Below are 13,914 nucleotides of genomic sequence, written 5' to 3'. Positions count from 1 at the left end.
ACAACCACTCTGGCTGAGCCATGTGGTCTCACAGAGCATAACCCTCAGTTACATTTGTCTTTATATAAACTAGACTTGTACTTTTCAAACACTTGAATTTGGGGATTATGCTGGGCATGCAGATTATAAGAAATGTAATAGGATTTTGTTTTAGACCCTTCAATATATTGCGACCTCATTTACCTTGGTCACAATGCATTTCCATAGAGAAACTTTTTCTCTCTTTTTTTTGCCCTGAATATACTAGGAATCTGCCTTCTGTCTTTTTTCAAGGTGGATCTTATATGGGAGGATGCCCTGTTTATGTTTGAGTATTTTAAGCCTAAGACCCTTCCTGAGTTTGACAGCTACAAGACCAGCACTGTGTCTGCCGACTTGGCCAACCTCCTGAAAAGAATTGCTACCATTGTGCCGCGTACAGAGAGACCAGCACTGAGCCTGGACAAAGTCTCCGCTTACATTGAAGGGACCTCATCTGAGGTGGGCCTCAACAAATACAAGGAAGTAGGGGTGATGGGGCCAAATCACATCCCTCCCCTCTGGCACTACTACATGTATGCCCTGGTTTCTTTCCTGCTCTGCACAAGATGTCAGGATTAGGAGAAGCCAGGGATCTATCATGTGTTAACAGACCTGGGCCTATAGGGCACAGCTGAGTCCTTGACTCCACCTCCTCTTATACTTACCCTCTTACCTGCCAGGTACCCTGCCTCCCAGAAGGGGCTGACCCTTCTCCTCCAGTAGTAAATGAACTCTACTACCTCCTGGCTGATTATCATTTCAAAAACAAGGAGCAGTCGAAGGCCATCAAATTCTACATGCATGACATCTGCATCTGCCCCAACAGGTGGGTGATGTGGACTGGGGCCAGACTGGCTATCCAGAGGGTTGGGGTGACTGACTCAGCCAGATCTTCAGTAGGCTAGTTCAGAGTTTCCCTGCTCATAGCAAGGGGACCAGGGAAAATAAATAAGAAGGTGGTTTAGCACCTTCTTAGGTTCTCCATAAAAATAATAGCAAGGCAGAAGGCTTCTTTCCCTGAAAGGGACATGGGAGTCAGAGAAGGTCCAAGATATCTGTTTGGGCCTTAGTGTGTAGGAAAAGGAAGTACTTTTTTGTGCTGCCTCCTTTCTGGTTTCAGACTCCAGGAAGTGGGCTTATATGTACCCTTAAGAGCTTCTGTTGCAGGTTCTTTAATTATGGTTGCTTTCTTGGGGTAGAGAGGGTAATAGAAAAACTCCAGATGAAATTCTGTTTCCTTGCTGAGACTCAGAGCATCACTGGCAGTAGTGGTTGTTACCTGATACATGTAGGAGAACCCCCTGTGTATGAGATTCATGCTTTCTTCCCATGGAACCTTGCTTAGCTTTCTCTTAAAATGTGATTGGCCTGAACATCTTTAAAGACCCTGCTATACTTATGAAGTCTAAGGCATTTGATATCTTCTCATGGCTGGCACACCTAGGAGGTAAGCCTTGTGTCATGATTAAAATAAGGCAACCCCCTGTGGCTGTCAGCCTATGAAAATATAATATCTATAGACAAGCTTCCTAGAAGTACTCAGGGGCTAACCCACAGTGGCTGTCCTTGAACCATGAGCACAAAACTGCCCTCACTTGGGAAATCTGAGAATTTTGTTGGGTTCCACCTTGCCAATAGGAGAAGGGGTTGGGATCTGAGTGGAGAAGCCAATTTGTAAGACTTTTGTAGCTTGTGGGAATGGTTCTCAAAGGCCCCTTTTGCTCACCTTGTGGTTATTTCCAGGCAAGGAGCTATGTACTTAGAGCCCTGCATGTCCTTTCTGGGATTTTGTGAACTATTGTAGTGGCATAGGCTTCCATTAAGACTGGCTGCGTGCTTACTGTATTAACGGGGATCATCTCCTCTGTTCTGCTCCTTCCCCAGAGTATGATAAAACCTACCAACCATGGGGTGGTGAGAAGCTGTGGCTTCTCTCATGTGGCGACCCCTCAATTACTGAAATGTGGGTTGCAAAGTCTCAACCATACCTCCCTCCAGTTTGCATACCACCTGTTCAGAGGGTATCAACCCATCAGGACCAGTTTACCTGCTGCAGAGGAGGGGTCTCTTATGAAGGCTGTCCCCAGAACCAGGAGGAACTTGGCTTAGTCCTGAGCCGCCTCTCTTGGCCTTCTTCATTTTGGACCTTACAGACAGATGCCGGGGAGACTTGTGGCTTCTGGTCTAGCTAATGTGGAAGTTTAGATACTGTTTTTGTTTTTGTTTTTGCTTTTATTTTCTTTTTAAAGTCTTCTCAGTGTTTTGGGTGGAGGTAAAGCCCATAACAGACAGCTGGGTGGATAATAGTGTCCTGATTGTAGTGTTGGAGGTTCCTATCTGAAAACAGAGTCTGTGAGGACACTGATGACAGTATTTTCCTTCCTTTATGTTGACCATTCCTTCTGCTTTTGCTAAATTGGAAGTAGCCCAAATTGATCAGAGCACCATTTGGGAAGGGGAAAATGAAAGTAGGACTACTTTCTTCATTGCCAAGGAGATAACTCTGTACCCTGTGCTGACACCAGGCTTGCCTTGCGCAATTCAGAGCTGACATTCCACCCTGCTGCCCCAAGTTCACATCATTGGCCCTCAGGCCCCTTGGTATCCCTGTAAATCAGTATTTCAAGAGTATGGGCTATGTACTGCACTGAAGGGTCAGACACTCATCATCAGAAGATAGCTCTAGGTGGGACACTTAAACATTTTCAGTTGCCATGATGGTAAGTAAACCTCTGCTTTGAGTTACTTTGTGATAAGATTATAGTGGTTTCTATTGTTGGTTCTCACGTAGCCACATAGGCATTATGGTGATGTAGGCCCCCCTTTTTTTTTTTGCATGCTGGGGATCAAACCCAGGGCCTTGTGCTTACAAGGCAAGCACTCTACCAACTGAGCTATCTCCCCAGCCCCGGGCCCTTTTTTTAAGATGAGGACAAATGGAATTGCAGAAAGCGTGCTGGAAATTGAAAGAAACTTTCCATTGTGAAACCTACTGGTGAAGGGGAGCTTGCCACTTACCCCATGCTCCCTCCAGTGTAATGTAAGCAGAGCAAGGGAAGACATGGTTGCCTTGGGTCCCCCAGGTCCCTGAGGAGAAAGAGCTAATCTCAGGAGCCCCTCACATGGAATGAGGGGTGAAGCCTTTGTCTTTACTGTCCTCCTTTCCCCATGAGCCTCTTTCTTTTTCTGTTTTTTCATTTATACAGTTTCCTCCTTGGGTGCTGAAGTATAGTAAAAAGTATATCTGAATTCACAAGGTTTCTTGACCTTTTACCACATCTTGGAGATGTGGTAGACTATTAAGTAGTTTAGGAAGCCAGTTAGACCTTTTTAAAGTCATAGTAGTTTACTTTAACTATGGTGGGCAAGAATTGTTGGCATATGGTAGGGTAACTTCCATCTTTTGGGCTCCTTTTTCTGTCCTCCATAGTAGCATTCAGAAAATTCCAAACTATGTAAGAGCCCATAAATTGTCTTGTTGTTGGTGTCTCTGTAGCTATTTACCCTTGCAGAGAGGTTTCTGCATTCTCACTCTCAGTTTCTTTCTGATGATCTCAGAATGAGAGGGGCTCAGCCATCATGTAGTCCCCTCACTCTGTTTTATTCCTGGGAACTGAGCTAGAAAAGTCAGGGTCTTCTCAAGGTCCAGAGGGAAAACAGGGAGAGGAATGACTGGTGCCCCATGGTTTTCCACTGCCTGTGCTCTTCCTTAATGAGTGTGTTGATTCAGGCTCTATCTATGCAGGAGGGAATGTGACACCTTCTGAGAATTTCCCCAATACCTTGACTGGGCCCTATTTTGATTCCTTGCAGAGCACTCTTCTTCCTTTCCATGAGATCTATTCCTCCTCCTCAGTTCAGGAAAACAAGGCAGCACAGTCCAAGAGCCCATCCAGTAGAGCAGTCATTGAGTGCCTGTGAATTGCAGAAGGACTTACACATTTTATCTTTCAGCATCTTGCAGCTCTTCTCTTGAGGTAGATCTTCTTAGATATATGTCATGATGTAGGGACTGAGACTTTGAGATGTGGCTGGTCCAGATAATGATCCTGGGCTTTGAGCTCTAGTGTGGTAGTGCATTGTCCACAGTGCCTGTCTGCCTACCCTCAAAGCCATATCTGCCCTGCTATCAGGGTAATGGTGGTTTTAGCTTGTGCTTTTGTCACCCACCCCAGGTTTGATTCCTGGGCAGGCATGGCTCTGGCCCGGGCTAGTCGCATTCAGGATAAACTGAACTCCAATGAGCTGAAGAGTGATGGACCAATCTGGAAACATGCCACACCTGTCCTGAACTGCTTCCGACGGGCCCTGGAGATTGACAGCTCTAACCTATCTCTGTGGATTGAGTATGGCACCATGTCCTATGCCTTGCACTCATTTGCTTCACGCCAGCTGAAGCAGTGGAGAGCGGAGCTACCCCCTGAGCTTGTGCAGCAGGTGAGGAGAGGCCATACAAAGGGGACCTGTCATCAGAGTGCCCTCAGGTCTGCAAAATTCTTTTCCAGACATTCTTTGTGCCTGTCTTCACATTCAAGACTGGAGCTCAGGGGTGATTCTTCCCAGGAGGCTCAAACCACACCATGCATAGTTATAACGTGTCCCCTTGGTTTTTAGACACCCAATCCAGTGCAGGCAAATTCAGGGACAGTCTCTTGTGACCTGACTTGTCAGTCATCTGTTTGAGAGTAGTTGAGTGGTGAAGGAGAGGTAGAAGTCACCTAAAGTAGGTATCTCTTCCTTTTCCCTCAAAGAAATTTATTGGGACCTTATAAAATTCTTGACCATGTGTTGAGAATTTTAAAGTCTCTTTTGGTAAGGGACACCCTTAGTTGGGGATGCTGGATCTGGCATGAGGTATCTGTTCAGCAGGGAACTCTGGCCTCCCTGAGAAGGAAGCAAAGGAACCATGCTGACATTTTGTTTTGTTTTTGGTTTTTTGATGATTCTGGGTATCAAACTCAGTGCCATACACATAGTAAGCAGATACTCTACCACCGAGCTACATCCCCAGCCCTCAAACTGACATGTTTAGACTGGCACAGCAGTAAGACAACCTGGCCCAAAAAGGAGAGCAAGGGTACTGAAGAATTGCTGGGCAGGTAGATGGCACTATGTCTTAAGTTCTGCAGTGATCATCTTCAATCAAAACTCAAAAAATGATGACATTAACACTGTCATGAGATTGTTGGAGGACTGAATGAAATTCACATCCCACAGTTGTTTCACTGTGATCCTTTGAAAACCCCTCTTTCCTGGAGGGTGAACATTTGTCATTGTGCTCAGCATTCTCAGGCTGACATCCCAGAATTACCCTTGGCCTGGTTCTTCCCTCTGGCAATAGTCGGCAGACTCAGCCCTCTACTGGTGCCAAGAGCATTCATACTTTTGCAAACACAAGTCTTTACTGCAGCCACATAGATCATAGATAGGAACCTTAAAGGGGAGTTAGTGGGTACTTGATAAATTCATCAACTGTTAAGAGCTACAGGGAAAGGGCATAAGAAAGGACCCCACTTTGATGAGCAGTGACCTTAATTTAAGTCCAGTTCTGCACCTTACTAGATGTGTACTTATGAAGGGTCCCCAGGCCTCTCCATGCCTCATTGTCATCAGCTGTGAAATGATGACAACAGTCTGGTCTGAGAGTTGTTGAGAGGAGTATACATCTGTGAATAAGTCTACTGACAATACTGGAGAATGCATGATTCCTGGTAGGTTCAGGCCTTGTTCCTAAGGCCTGTGCTCTTGGGGACTTGTTACAGATGGAGAGCCGGCGGGACAGCATGCTGGAGACAGCCAGGCACTGTTTCACATCGGCAGCTCACTGTGAGGGCGATGGTGATGAGGAGGAATGGCTCATCCACTATATGCTAGGCAAGGTGGCTGAGAAGCAGCAGCAGCCGCCAGCCGTCTACCTGCTACACTACAGGCAGGCTAGCCACTACCTGCACGAGGAGGCCGCCCGCTACCCCAAGAAGATCCACTACCACAACCCACCTGAGCTGGCCATGGAGGCCCTGGAGGTGACACCATGTTGGCCTAGGGTTGGGAGTCAGGGCAGGGGTGGGCTGGTCTCTCTGTCTCCTTGGGGATGGGACTCACAGTCTCAGTGACTCCCCTGAAAACTTCATGGAAACTTCTCTATGTTCAGCAGTTTTACGTGCAATTAAATTAAAAAAGCCTTTCCTCTCTTTCTAAGGGTTCTTCCTTTCTGGAAGAACGTGCATTTTGTTCTTATTTCTCAGAAAAAAAAAAGAATCCTTTCTCATTAGCACACACAGGTTCTAAGAACTTGGCCTTGGTGATGGCAGTCAGTATAGTTTTCAGGGTCTTCTGGTGCCAAGAGCATTCATACCTTATAACTTGGCAGGGGGAATACAGGCACCCTGTCTCCCAGGTACAAATGAGACATCCAAGGCCTAGTGAGGTCCCAGCCTGTGCCTGGGCTACCCAGCTTGGCAGGGTTGAGCCAGGGTGATTCACCTGCTCTTGACCCCAGATTTGGTATTTTCTCACTGCTGCTCAAGAGAAGGGCAGTTTTTTTGTTTTTGTTTTTGTTTTTGTTTGTTTGTTTATTTGTTTTGTTTTGTTTTCACTGCTGGGATTTTCTTTTACAATTTCCAGAGCATTTCTAATGAATGCCCTCACTGTTGCTCATAGTAGTCCCTAGGGGCAGGCCAGGCAGCTGTGACCAGTGCATTTTGTAAGGGAGGAAACCAAAGATATGGATGGAGACCCAGACATGTTGGACTCAACACAGAACTCAAAGCTCCCCCAGGCCCTGAGCATGTTAGCTTTGCCTTCCTAAGGCTGCTACATGCCCAGACAGTTTAACATGTATTCATGGTTTTCTTTTCTTTTTAAAGAGAGTTGAACAATTCACAAGTGTATAAAACATGAAAGGCCCTAATGATCTTAACACTGGCCCCCTGTTAATAATCCTAACAGTTTGGGCATGTCCCTATATGTCCATGTTTTTTTACTATCAATATGTAGATACTTAGTAACATTTTCCAAGTTCTTTGGACAACATGTATTGAAGGTGTGGTAAGCTTCCCTACCTATTCTAGTGCCCTGTGGTTGGGCTGGGCATTTGCTTATCTGCACAGCCCCTTCTTAATGGGTTTGGCCTCCTCTTCACTTCTTGCCACAATAGGGCATTTTCCTGTACACTTAATGAATTTTCCCAAGGGCTAACGTTCAAAGGTGAAATTACTGGGTCATTTAACATTTCGATTAACAGTGTCCAGTTACCCTGCCAGATTATACTGATTGATGAACTGCCCAATCATGCTAGAACTTGCTTTTTAACATCTGCTAATCCTGTGAGCAGACAAAGAAGTATCAATTTTTAAAAGTTGCCTTTTTAAAATGATTCCCATGAAGTGTTTACATAGTCGCTATTTGGAGGCCAAATATTCTCAAGTATAGAGAATAAAGCTTCTTATTGAATGCTTTTTCAGCAGTGGCCGACTCCTTCCCTCTTCACACTACTTTCACACCATCCACTAGTCACCGAGTGCTTTGGAAGAACTATAACAGAAGGTTGAAGTCCAAGGGAGAAGTGTGACTCTCCCTAAATTACCAGCAGGAGAAAAAGAGAGTTGGGCCAGATCCCACTTAGCCTATGAGTGACACATGGCACTTCTGGGCAGAAGTGACCCTAGCCAGAGTGGAGTGTGGGGAGTGGGGGAAGATGGCCTGACCCTCAGAAAGATGATATCAACTCTCCGTGGTTTTTTCTTTGAGTTTTGGACTCTGCTGCTATCTAGTAGAGCAGTGACCAAGCAGGATGGTGGCCTCAGGGGGCTCAGGGACTTCCAGATGAGGAATTGAAGTGTCAGTTATATGGACCACCCTTCTTCAGTACACTGTTGGCTTGAAGGAATGCAGGTGCAGAGTTCATTCCAGGGGCATTCCAATGCAGCTATAACTTTGAATCAGTTGATACATGTGTATATCTTGTTTTAAAAATGACATTTCTCTGAAGAACTTAACCCTGACCTGGTAAAAATGAAATGCCTTGGTTTTTCTGGTATGGAACCTTTATTCAAAATACTTTACTTACCTTTTAAACACTGCCTTCCACCAAGTTTGGCCACCTGGATATTCATGGATGGTTTCCTACAACTAAAAATGGAGTTGCTGAGCCAATTTCTCTAGAATCCATAGGTCCATGAGTGGGCTAGAGGTAGAGGTCTCTGGGTGTGAACCCTGTCTGGTATGCCCCCTTGAGTGTGCTACCTGGGCCTGGACCAGCAGACACATGTCACCTAGGTGAAAACCATCTCTGGGGTATATGGAAGTCTGCTAGTCAGGCCTGAGGTGCCAGCAGTTCTCAGCTCCTGGGATATCCATCATATCCTCCATGGGGGCATGTGCTACAAATAGTGACCACATGATACCCACACTATCAAGCTGCCTGTGGAGGTGCCTGCTTGTGGCATCTCATTCATGTAGAAGCAGCAGAGGGCAGGAGACAGGACAGACCTGGGTTTTACCAGCTGTGGGACCTTAGGCAACTTAACTTCACTTATTCGTAAATTGAGGAATATAGTGAAAAGCACAGTACCTTGTCTGATTTGGTGTTCTGCCTGCTTACCTGCCCTACATTCAACAGGCAAAGGTTCTTGAGACCTGTAAGTACCTGGCTGTTCCCTGGGGCCAGATTACAGACAGGAAATACTACCTACTCTTTGCCTCAGGGCATCCATAGTTCAGTGCAGAGACAGATATAGCGGCTCAGTTTCTATGGGTTCTAGGAAAGGGGCAGTGGCATCACAGCAAGAGCCAGCGCCTGGTGAATGGAGCCAAGGTCATTACTCTCATCTCACCCTGACATGCCTGGATTGATGGGTAAACGTTTGAGCTGGAATGCTTACCGTACCCATTTTAATTTTTTAGAGTTTATTTTGAATTAGTTATGGATTGTCTGGCTTAAAAGGTAACCAAAACAGGTAGTGTGTGGTGGCTTGTCACCACAGGCAGGGACCCATTTCCAGTGTGGCTGCTAGCCTATGGAATAAACCATAGCACTGGGAAGTCTGCTCACACCAGAAGTGTTGTTCTAGGTGTACTTCCGGCTCCATGCTTCCATCCTGAAGCTCCTGGGAAAACCTGATTCTGGGGTTGGTGCAGAGGTCCTGGTCAACTTTATGAAGGAAGCTGCAGAAGGACCCTTTGCCAGGGGTGAGGAGAAGAATACGCCTAAAGCTTCAGAGAAGTGAGTAGCATGTTTGTGGTAACCCCAAATGGCTCATTTACTGCTGTATAGTATTCAGAATATGACCACTGTAACCTGGAGCTCAAGGAGTCTCTGGAACCTGCCTGGAAACTCTGATTGCTGGGCCAAGATCATTCTGTTGAATCTGAGGGAGAAGGTGAGTATGCAGTCCTCAGCTCCTTCTCTTGTGGCCATGTTGCCTGGTGTCACCCCACCCTTGGGTGTATGACCTAAGGTGGAGCTGGCACTTTCCCTTCCACTCCTGGAGCACAGCTCTGTTCTATGCAGAGCATTGTAGAAGGCCAGTTTTCACTTTGCAGATGCTTACTCCACTCCCCACCCTTTTCTGGGGTTCTCCCAAGGATGGCTGACCTTTGAGGCCTGGTGTGCTGCCTATTCTCAAAAGCAGTGAGGGGCATGGGAGGAATGGGTTCTTTTTGCAGTGCCAGAGAGCTCAGGGAAGCCGGTGCCCTGGCATGGAACAGTGTCGCGTCCTGGTACTCCTCTTAATGCACTTCATCTCTGGGGCTCCTACCTGGGTCTTTCTCCCAGGCCCTGTCCCTGAGGGCCTTATATAAATAAGTTCATGACCACAGGTAGCCACATGGTAGAGGTAATTTTCTACAAATAGTCCACAGAGGCAGTACCCCTCAGCTTACTGATAGGCACTCTGGTGGTGTGTTACTTGGGTAGATATAGTGTGCTCAGAAATTACAGATATAGATATAGATATAGATATAGATATCTATATATTTTTTTTAGTCACAATTAAGTAATGAAGTTGTCTTTCATTGATCATAATTCTGTTTAAAAATTTTTTTAATTATACAAATAGTATGTGACTTATAAGAAATTTAGACACATATAAATCAAGTTAGACTATTCACAATTTAATTTCTCAAATCATTTTCTTTAATTTGTACATGCTTATGTACACACACATAATTAAGGGTTTTCTTTATTTCATAAAGATAAATTATTGAAGATGTTGCTCCAGAGTTTGCTTTTTCCCTTAACAGTGGGCCAAGACCACAGTCTATAAAGATGTTACTCTTTTCACCACATTCTTTCTATTCTATACTTACTGTTGCATAGTACAGATGTACCTTGTTTTATGTAACCATTCCCCTGAACATGAAGGTGTTTCTACTTTTTTTATTTACCCATGTTACAGTAGATATCCTTGTATAAGTGTGAGCCTATAGTAATGCAGATGCATTTCTGTCCACCCACTTGTCAGGGATTAGATCTGTTGGGTTCGTCACGCAAAAATGCACTGACTTGGCATGAAGGGGTGTTGGAGTGCTTCTGAAGAGAGGCTTGTCAGCTCCCCTGTAGAGCCTACTGGGCCCTGAGATCCAGAAATGCTACAGAGTCGAGTCAGAATGTTTGGGAAGCATCCAGTTGGGGGCTGGAGCTATCTGGGTGCTGTCAGAACAGCTTTTCCCAGAAGCAACACAAGGGCCTCTAACTGTATGTGGGAGCAACATGCTCCGGGAATGGTACTGACTCACAGTGGCACATGTCCATTTCACTGTGATATGGAGGCTCTGACCTGTGCCCCAACCATCTGTCCCCACAGGGAGAAGGCCTGCCTGGTGGATGAGGACTCCCACTCTTCAGCTGGGACACTGCCGGGCCCCGGAGCCTCCCTCCCCTCCTCTGGCCCAGGTCTGACATCCCCACCTTACACAGCCACTCCGATTGACCACGATTACGTCAAATGTAAAAAACCCCACCAGCAGGCGACGCCGGACGGTATAGTCCCTGTTCTCCCTACTGCCAGCCCAGGGCGGCACGCCAATCACGGGGAGGGTGCTCGAGCGACTTTGTTTTGTCGCTTTGTTTTGGTGAGGGGGGGTACTGGGTCTGGGGTGACACGGGCAATGTTGCGGCTGTTCATTAACCTCATGGATTCACAGTGATTCTTGTGCTTCCAAGACATGCTCAGGGTCGCCACCTGCTAGCTTGCCCACCTGGGAGCCGGTGGGAGGGTCAGGCTGGGCTAAAGCACCTCACTTGTTTAAGCCTGCATTTTCCCACTTACAAAATGAGGGTGCTGACATCTTCTTTCTGGGGCATTTGGAAAACATCAGTTTGGCGAGGCCTGCATCATTCAATAGCATGTTGTTATATCTCTGTCCTGATCATCACAGGAAGGCAATGATGAATTTGTCACCCCAGGGCATTCAAACAGAATGTTGATGGAGGTCATCTAGGATCATGTGCAAGGCCATCCCATGTGGAATGGGGCAGGTGGCGACTATTCAACCACATTTCTTACTAACATTAGGAGGCTTGCATGATTGCATGTAGCTTTATTTCTTCATGTTCTCCTCTCCTTTACAGTGACAAGGTACTTGCTGGGATAAGCCAAACTGGTGGATTTAGAGAGCCATTAAAGTGAACCCTTGAGGAGGTAGTGACAATGCTAAAAGATACCTGGGCTCTCACTCCCATGTTGCTCATCTTATCTGGGCTGTGGGGAAATAGGCCTTGCTCTACGTTCCCGAAGGTGATGGGAAACCCCTCGGTGGATAGGATTGGATCCAGGACTTTGCCTCCTGCCAGGTGGCCTTTGTAGAACAATTTCTCAGAGGAAGGATTAGCTTTCAGGGCACTGTGATAGCCTTAAAGTTGAGGTCCAGTACAGATCTAGGTGGAAGGGGACCAGGAGGATACACTGCCTTGGCTCCACTGCCTTGTTGAGGCCCTGTCCAGTTTGTACAGGTTCTTGGAGAACATGGATATCTGCCCCCAGCTTGCTGAGCTGGGAGATCAGGTTTAGAGACACACTCATGAGAGATGACAAGGTGGCCAAAGCTTGGCTTCTCTGAGGGTGGGATTTGGTAATCTCCTGAGAGAACAGAAGACTTGCAGCATCTTCCCTGTATTTGGGTCTGTAGCATGTGTGTTGAGAGAGAAGCAGTGTATCTTGTGTGTGCTGCATGTCTCTATCTCCTCCCAAAGGGATTGTGTCCTTACCCTGTCCTAGCATTGGCACCTCCTTGCCCTCCCTGGAGTGTCGAACTGAGATGGGAGGAGCTGACTGCCTGTTACTCCAATTCGGTTCTGTGGAAATTCCTTAAGTAAGGTCCTCCCCTTCTTAGTTAACTCAAGTTAGTCCAGGAAACCACCCAGTTTCAATCTTTTGCTCTTGAGAATATTAAGAAAATGCATTAGCAATAAATCCTTGCTGTGAGAGTTAGTTTCTGCCAGATACTTCCTGTGAGGATTTAACACCAGGCCAAAGTTTTCAGGAAAGAGAACATGCCATGTGGCCCCACTTCTGTGTTCCTGGGTAGGGAACTCCAGTACCAGCCATGCAACTTCCCGCCTAGCTCAGGTCCGAGGTACCATAGGGGTTGGCTGTCAGCCTATAAGGCTAGGTGCACCTCTAGAAGCAGGGAAGAAAGGAAGCAGGAGCGACTCAAAAGAGGAACCATGTCACCGCCTGGCACTGACTGCCTAGCTGTCCTGTGCAGGCACATAAGTGTGCATAGAGCTGGGGAGGCAAGTGGGCACTGGGCATGACACATCAAAGGTGCCAATGTAAGTTTTTGTTCTAGAAGTTTGCAAATGGAGCCATATAAATAAGTTCAAATGTACTTTCAGTGGTTTCGAAGTGATTCCTATCAGCAGTGTGGAACCATTGGTATTCCATGGCCCACCTTGGCCTAGTTCCAGCCTAGTATGTGGAGCAGCACAGTGCTTTCAGAACTTTCCTCCTCACCTCTAAGAGAAAACAGTGTCTGCAACAGGAAAATGTTCAGGGCCCTAAAATAGTTATAATTTTCAAATGCTGCAGTGGCCCTTCAATAGCTTCACTGGTTGCTAGGGAAAGGCCCACACTTTAGACAGAAACAGCAAATTGCTGTGTCAGGGGATTTGGCAACCTCAAGAAACCACAGTGCCCATTCCTGCTTCCTGACCTGGCCCTGGGAGGAGAATATATGGCTCATGCTTTCCACTTAGCTTCTTGGTCTGAGCCCAGCCTCAGATTTTCCCTGGGAGAACAAGGGCATTAGCACTCATTACAGTTCATAGCCAAGCCCAAGTCCTCTCCCTGTAAGGAGAGTAATAGGTTCTTCTAGCCCTGGTACCACTGGGTTCAGGGAGCTGCTTTGAGTTCCAACAGGAAGGCAAGGGCAGAGCAGGCCCTGGAGTCAAAGACATCTGGTTTCCAATCCTAGTTCCATTGTTTACATGCTTAGCAGCCTTGGACAAGGGCCTGCATTTCTCTGAGCCTGTTTCCCCTTATAGAATGGGGTATATTAACCTCATGGGTATTAAACAAAAGTGTTTATTTTTGTTCAGGTTCTTAGTGATGTTAGGGTGAGAACTGGGTAGAACCACATAGAGGGAAGAGGCTGGCCTCTAGGACCTATTGCCCTCCTCTTGCACCCCACCTCTCCAGCCAGTGATTGGGCCTCAAAAAAGGGTAGGCAGTGCCATCTGAAACAGCAGTCTTGGCATGGTCCTGGGCATTGGGCTACCTGGGTCCTAGTCTCCTGTCTCCTGGAGGCTTCTTTGGCTAATTAATTTGTCACCAGCAGGAAAAGGGAACCAAGCATCAGGACTTGTTTTAAGTGTAGTTAGGAGCCCCACCATTAAGGCTACCTCCCCACTTTGGTACTCCTTTGCTTCAAAAGCAGAAATCAGCTGGAGTC

The 13,914-nt window shown here is 46.6% G+C and overlaps 1 protein-coding gene across 5 annotated transcripts in view; it reads left to right on the top strand.

Annotated features, from left to right (window-relative positions):
* Positions 1-13,914, top strand: part of CABIN1 (calcineurin binding protein 1) — a 145,279-nt gene that overhangs the window by 65,763 nt on the left and 65,602 nt on the right. For all 5 annotated transcript variants that reach the window (XM_079151857.1, XM_079151854.1, XM_079151856.1 and 2 more), the window contains 6 exons: positions 274-480; positions 702-847; positions 4,197-4,458; positions 5,784-6,044; positions 9,093-9,244; positions 10,827-11,002. In XM_079151857.1, coding sequence (XP_079007983.1) covers positions 274-480; positions 702-847; positions 4,197-4,458; positions 5,784-6,044; positions 9,093-9,244; positions 10,827-11,002 — 1,204 coding nt within the window. The remainder of the gene's footprint in view (positions 1-273; positions 481-701; positions 848-4,196; positions 4,459-5,783; positions 6,045-9,092; positions 9,245-10,826; positions 11,003-13,914) is intronic.

This window comes from Sciurus vulgaris, assembly GCF_902686455.1.
Source record: "Sciurus vulgaris genome assembly, chromosome: 8".
NCBI lineage: Eukaryota > Metazoa > Chordata > Mammalia > Rodentia > Sciuridae > Sciurus > Sciurus vulgaris.
Note: the sequence above shows the minus strand (reverse complement) of the source record. Positions and strands in the feature narration are given on the sequence as shown.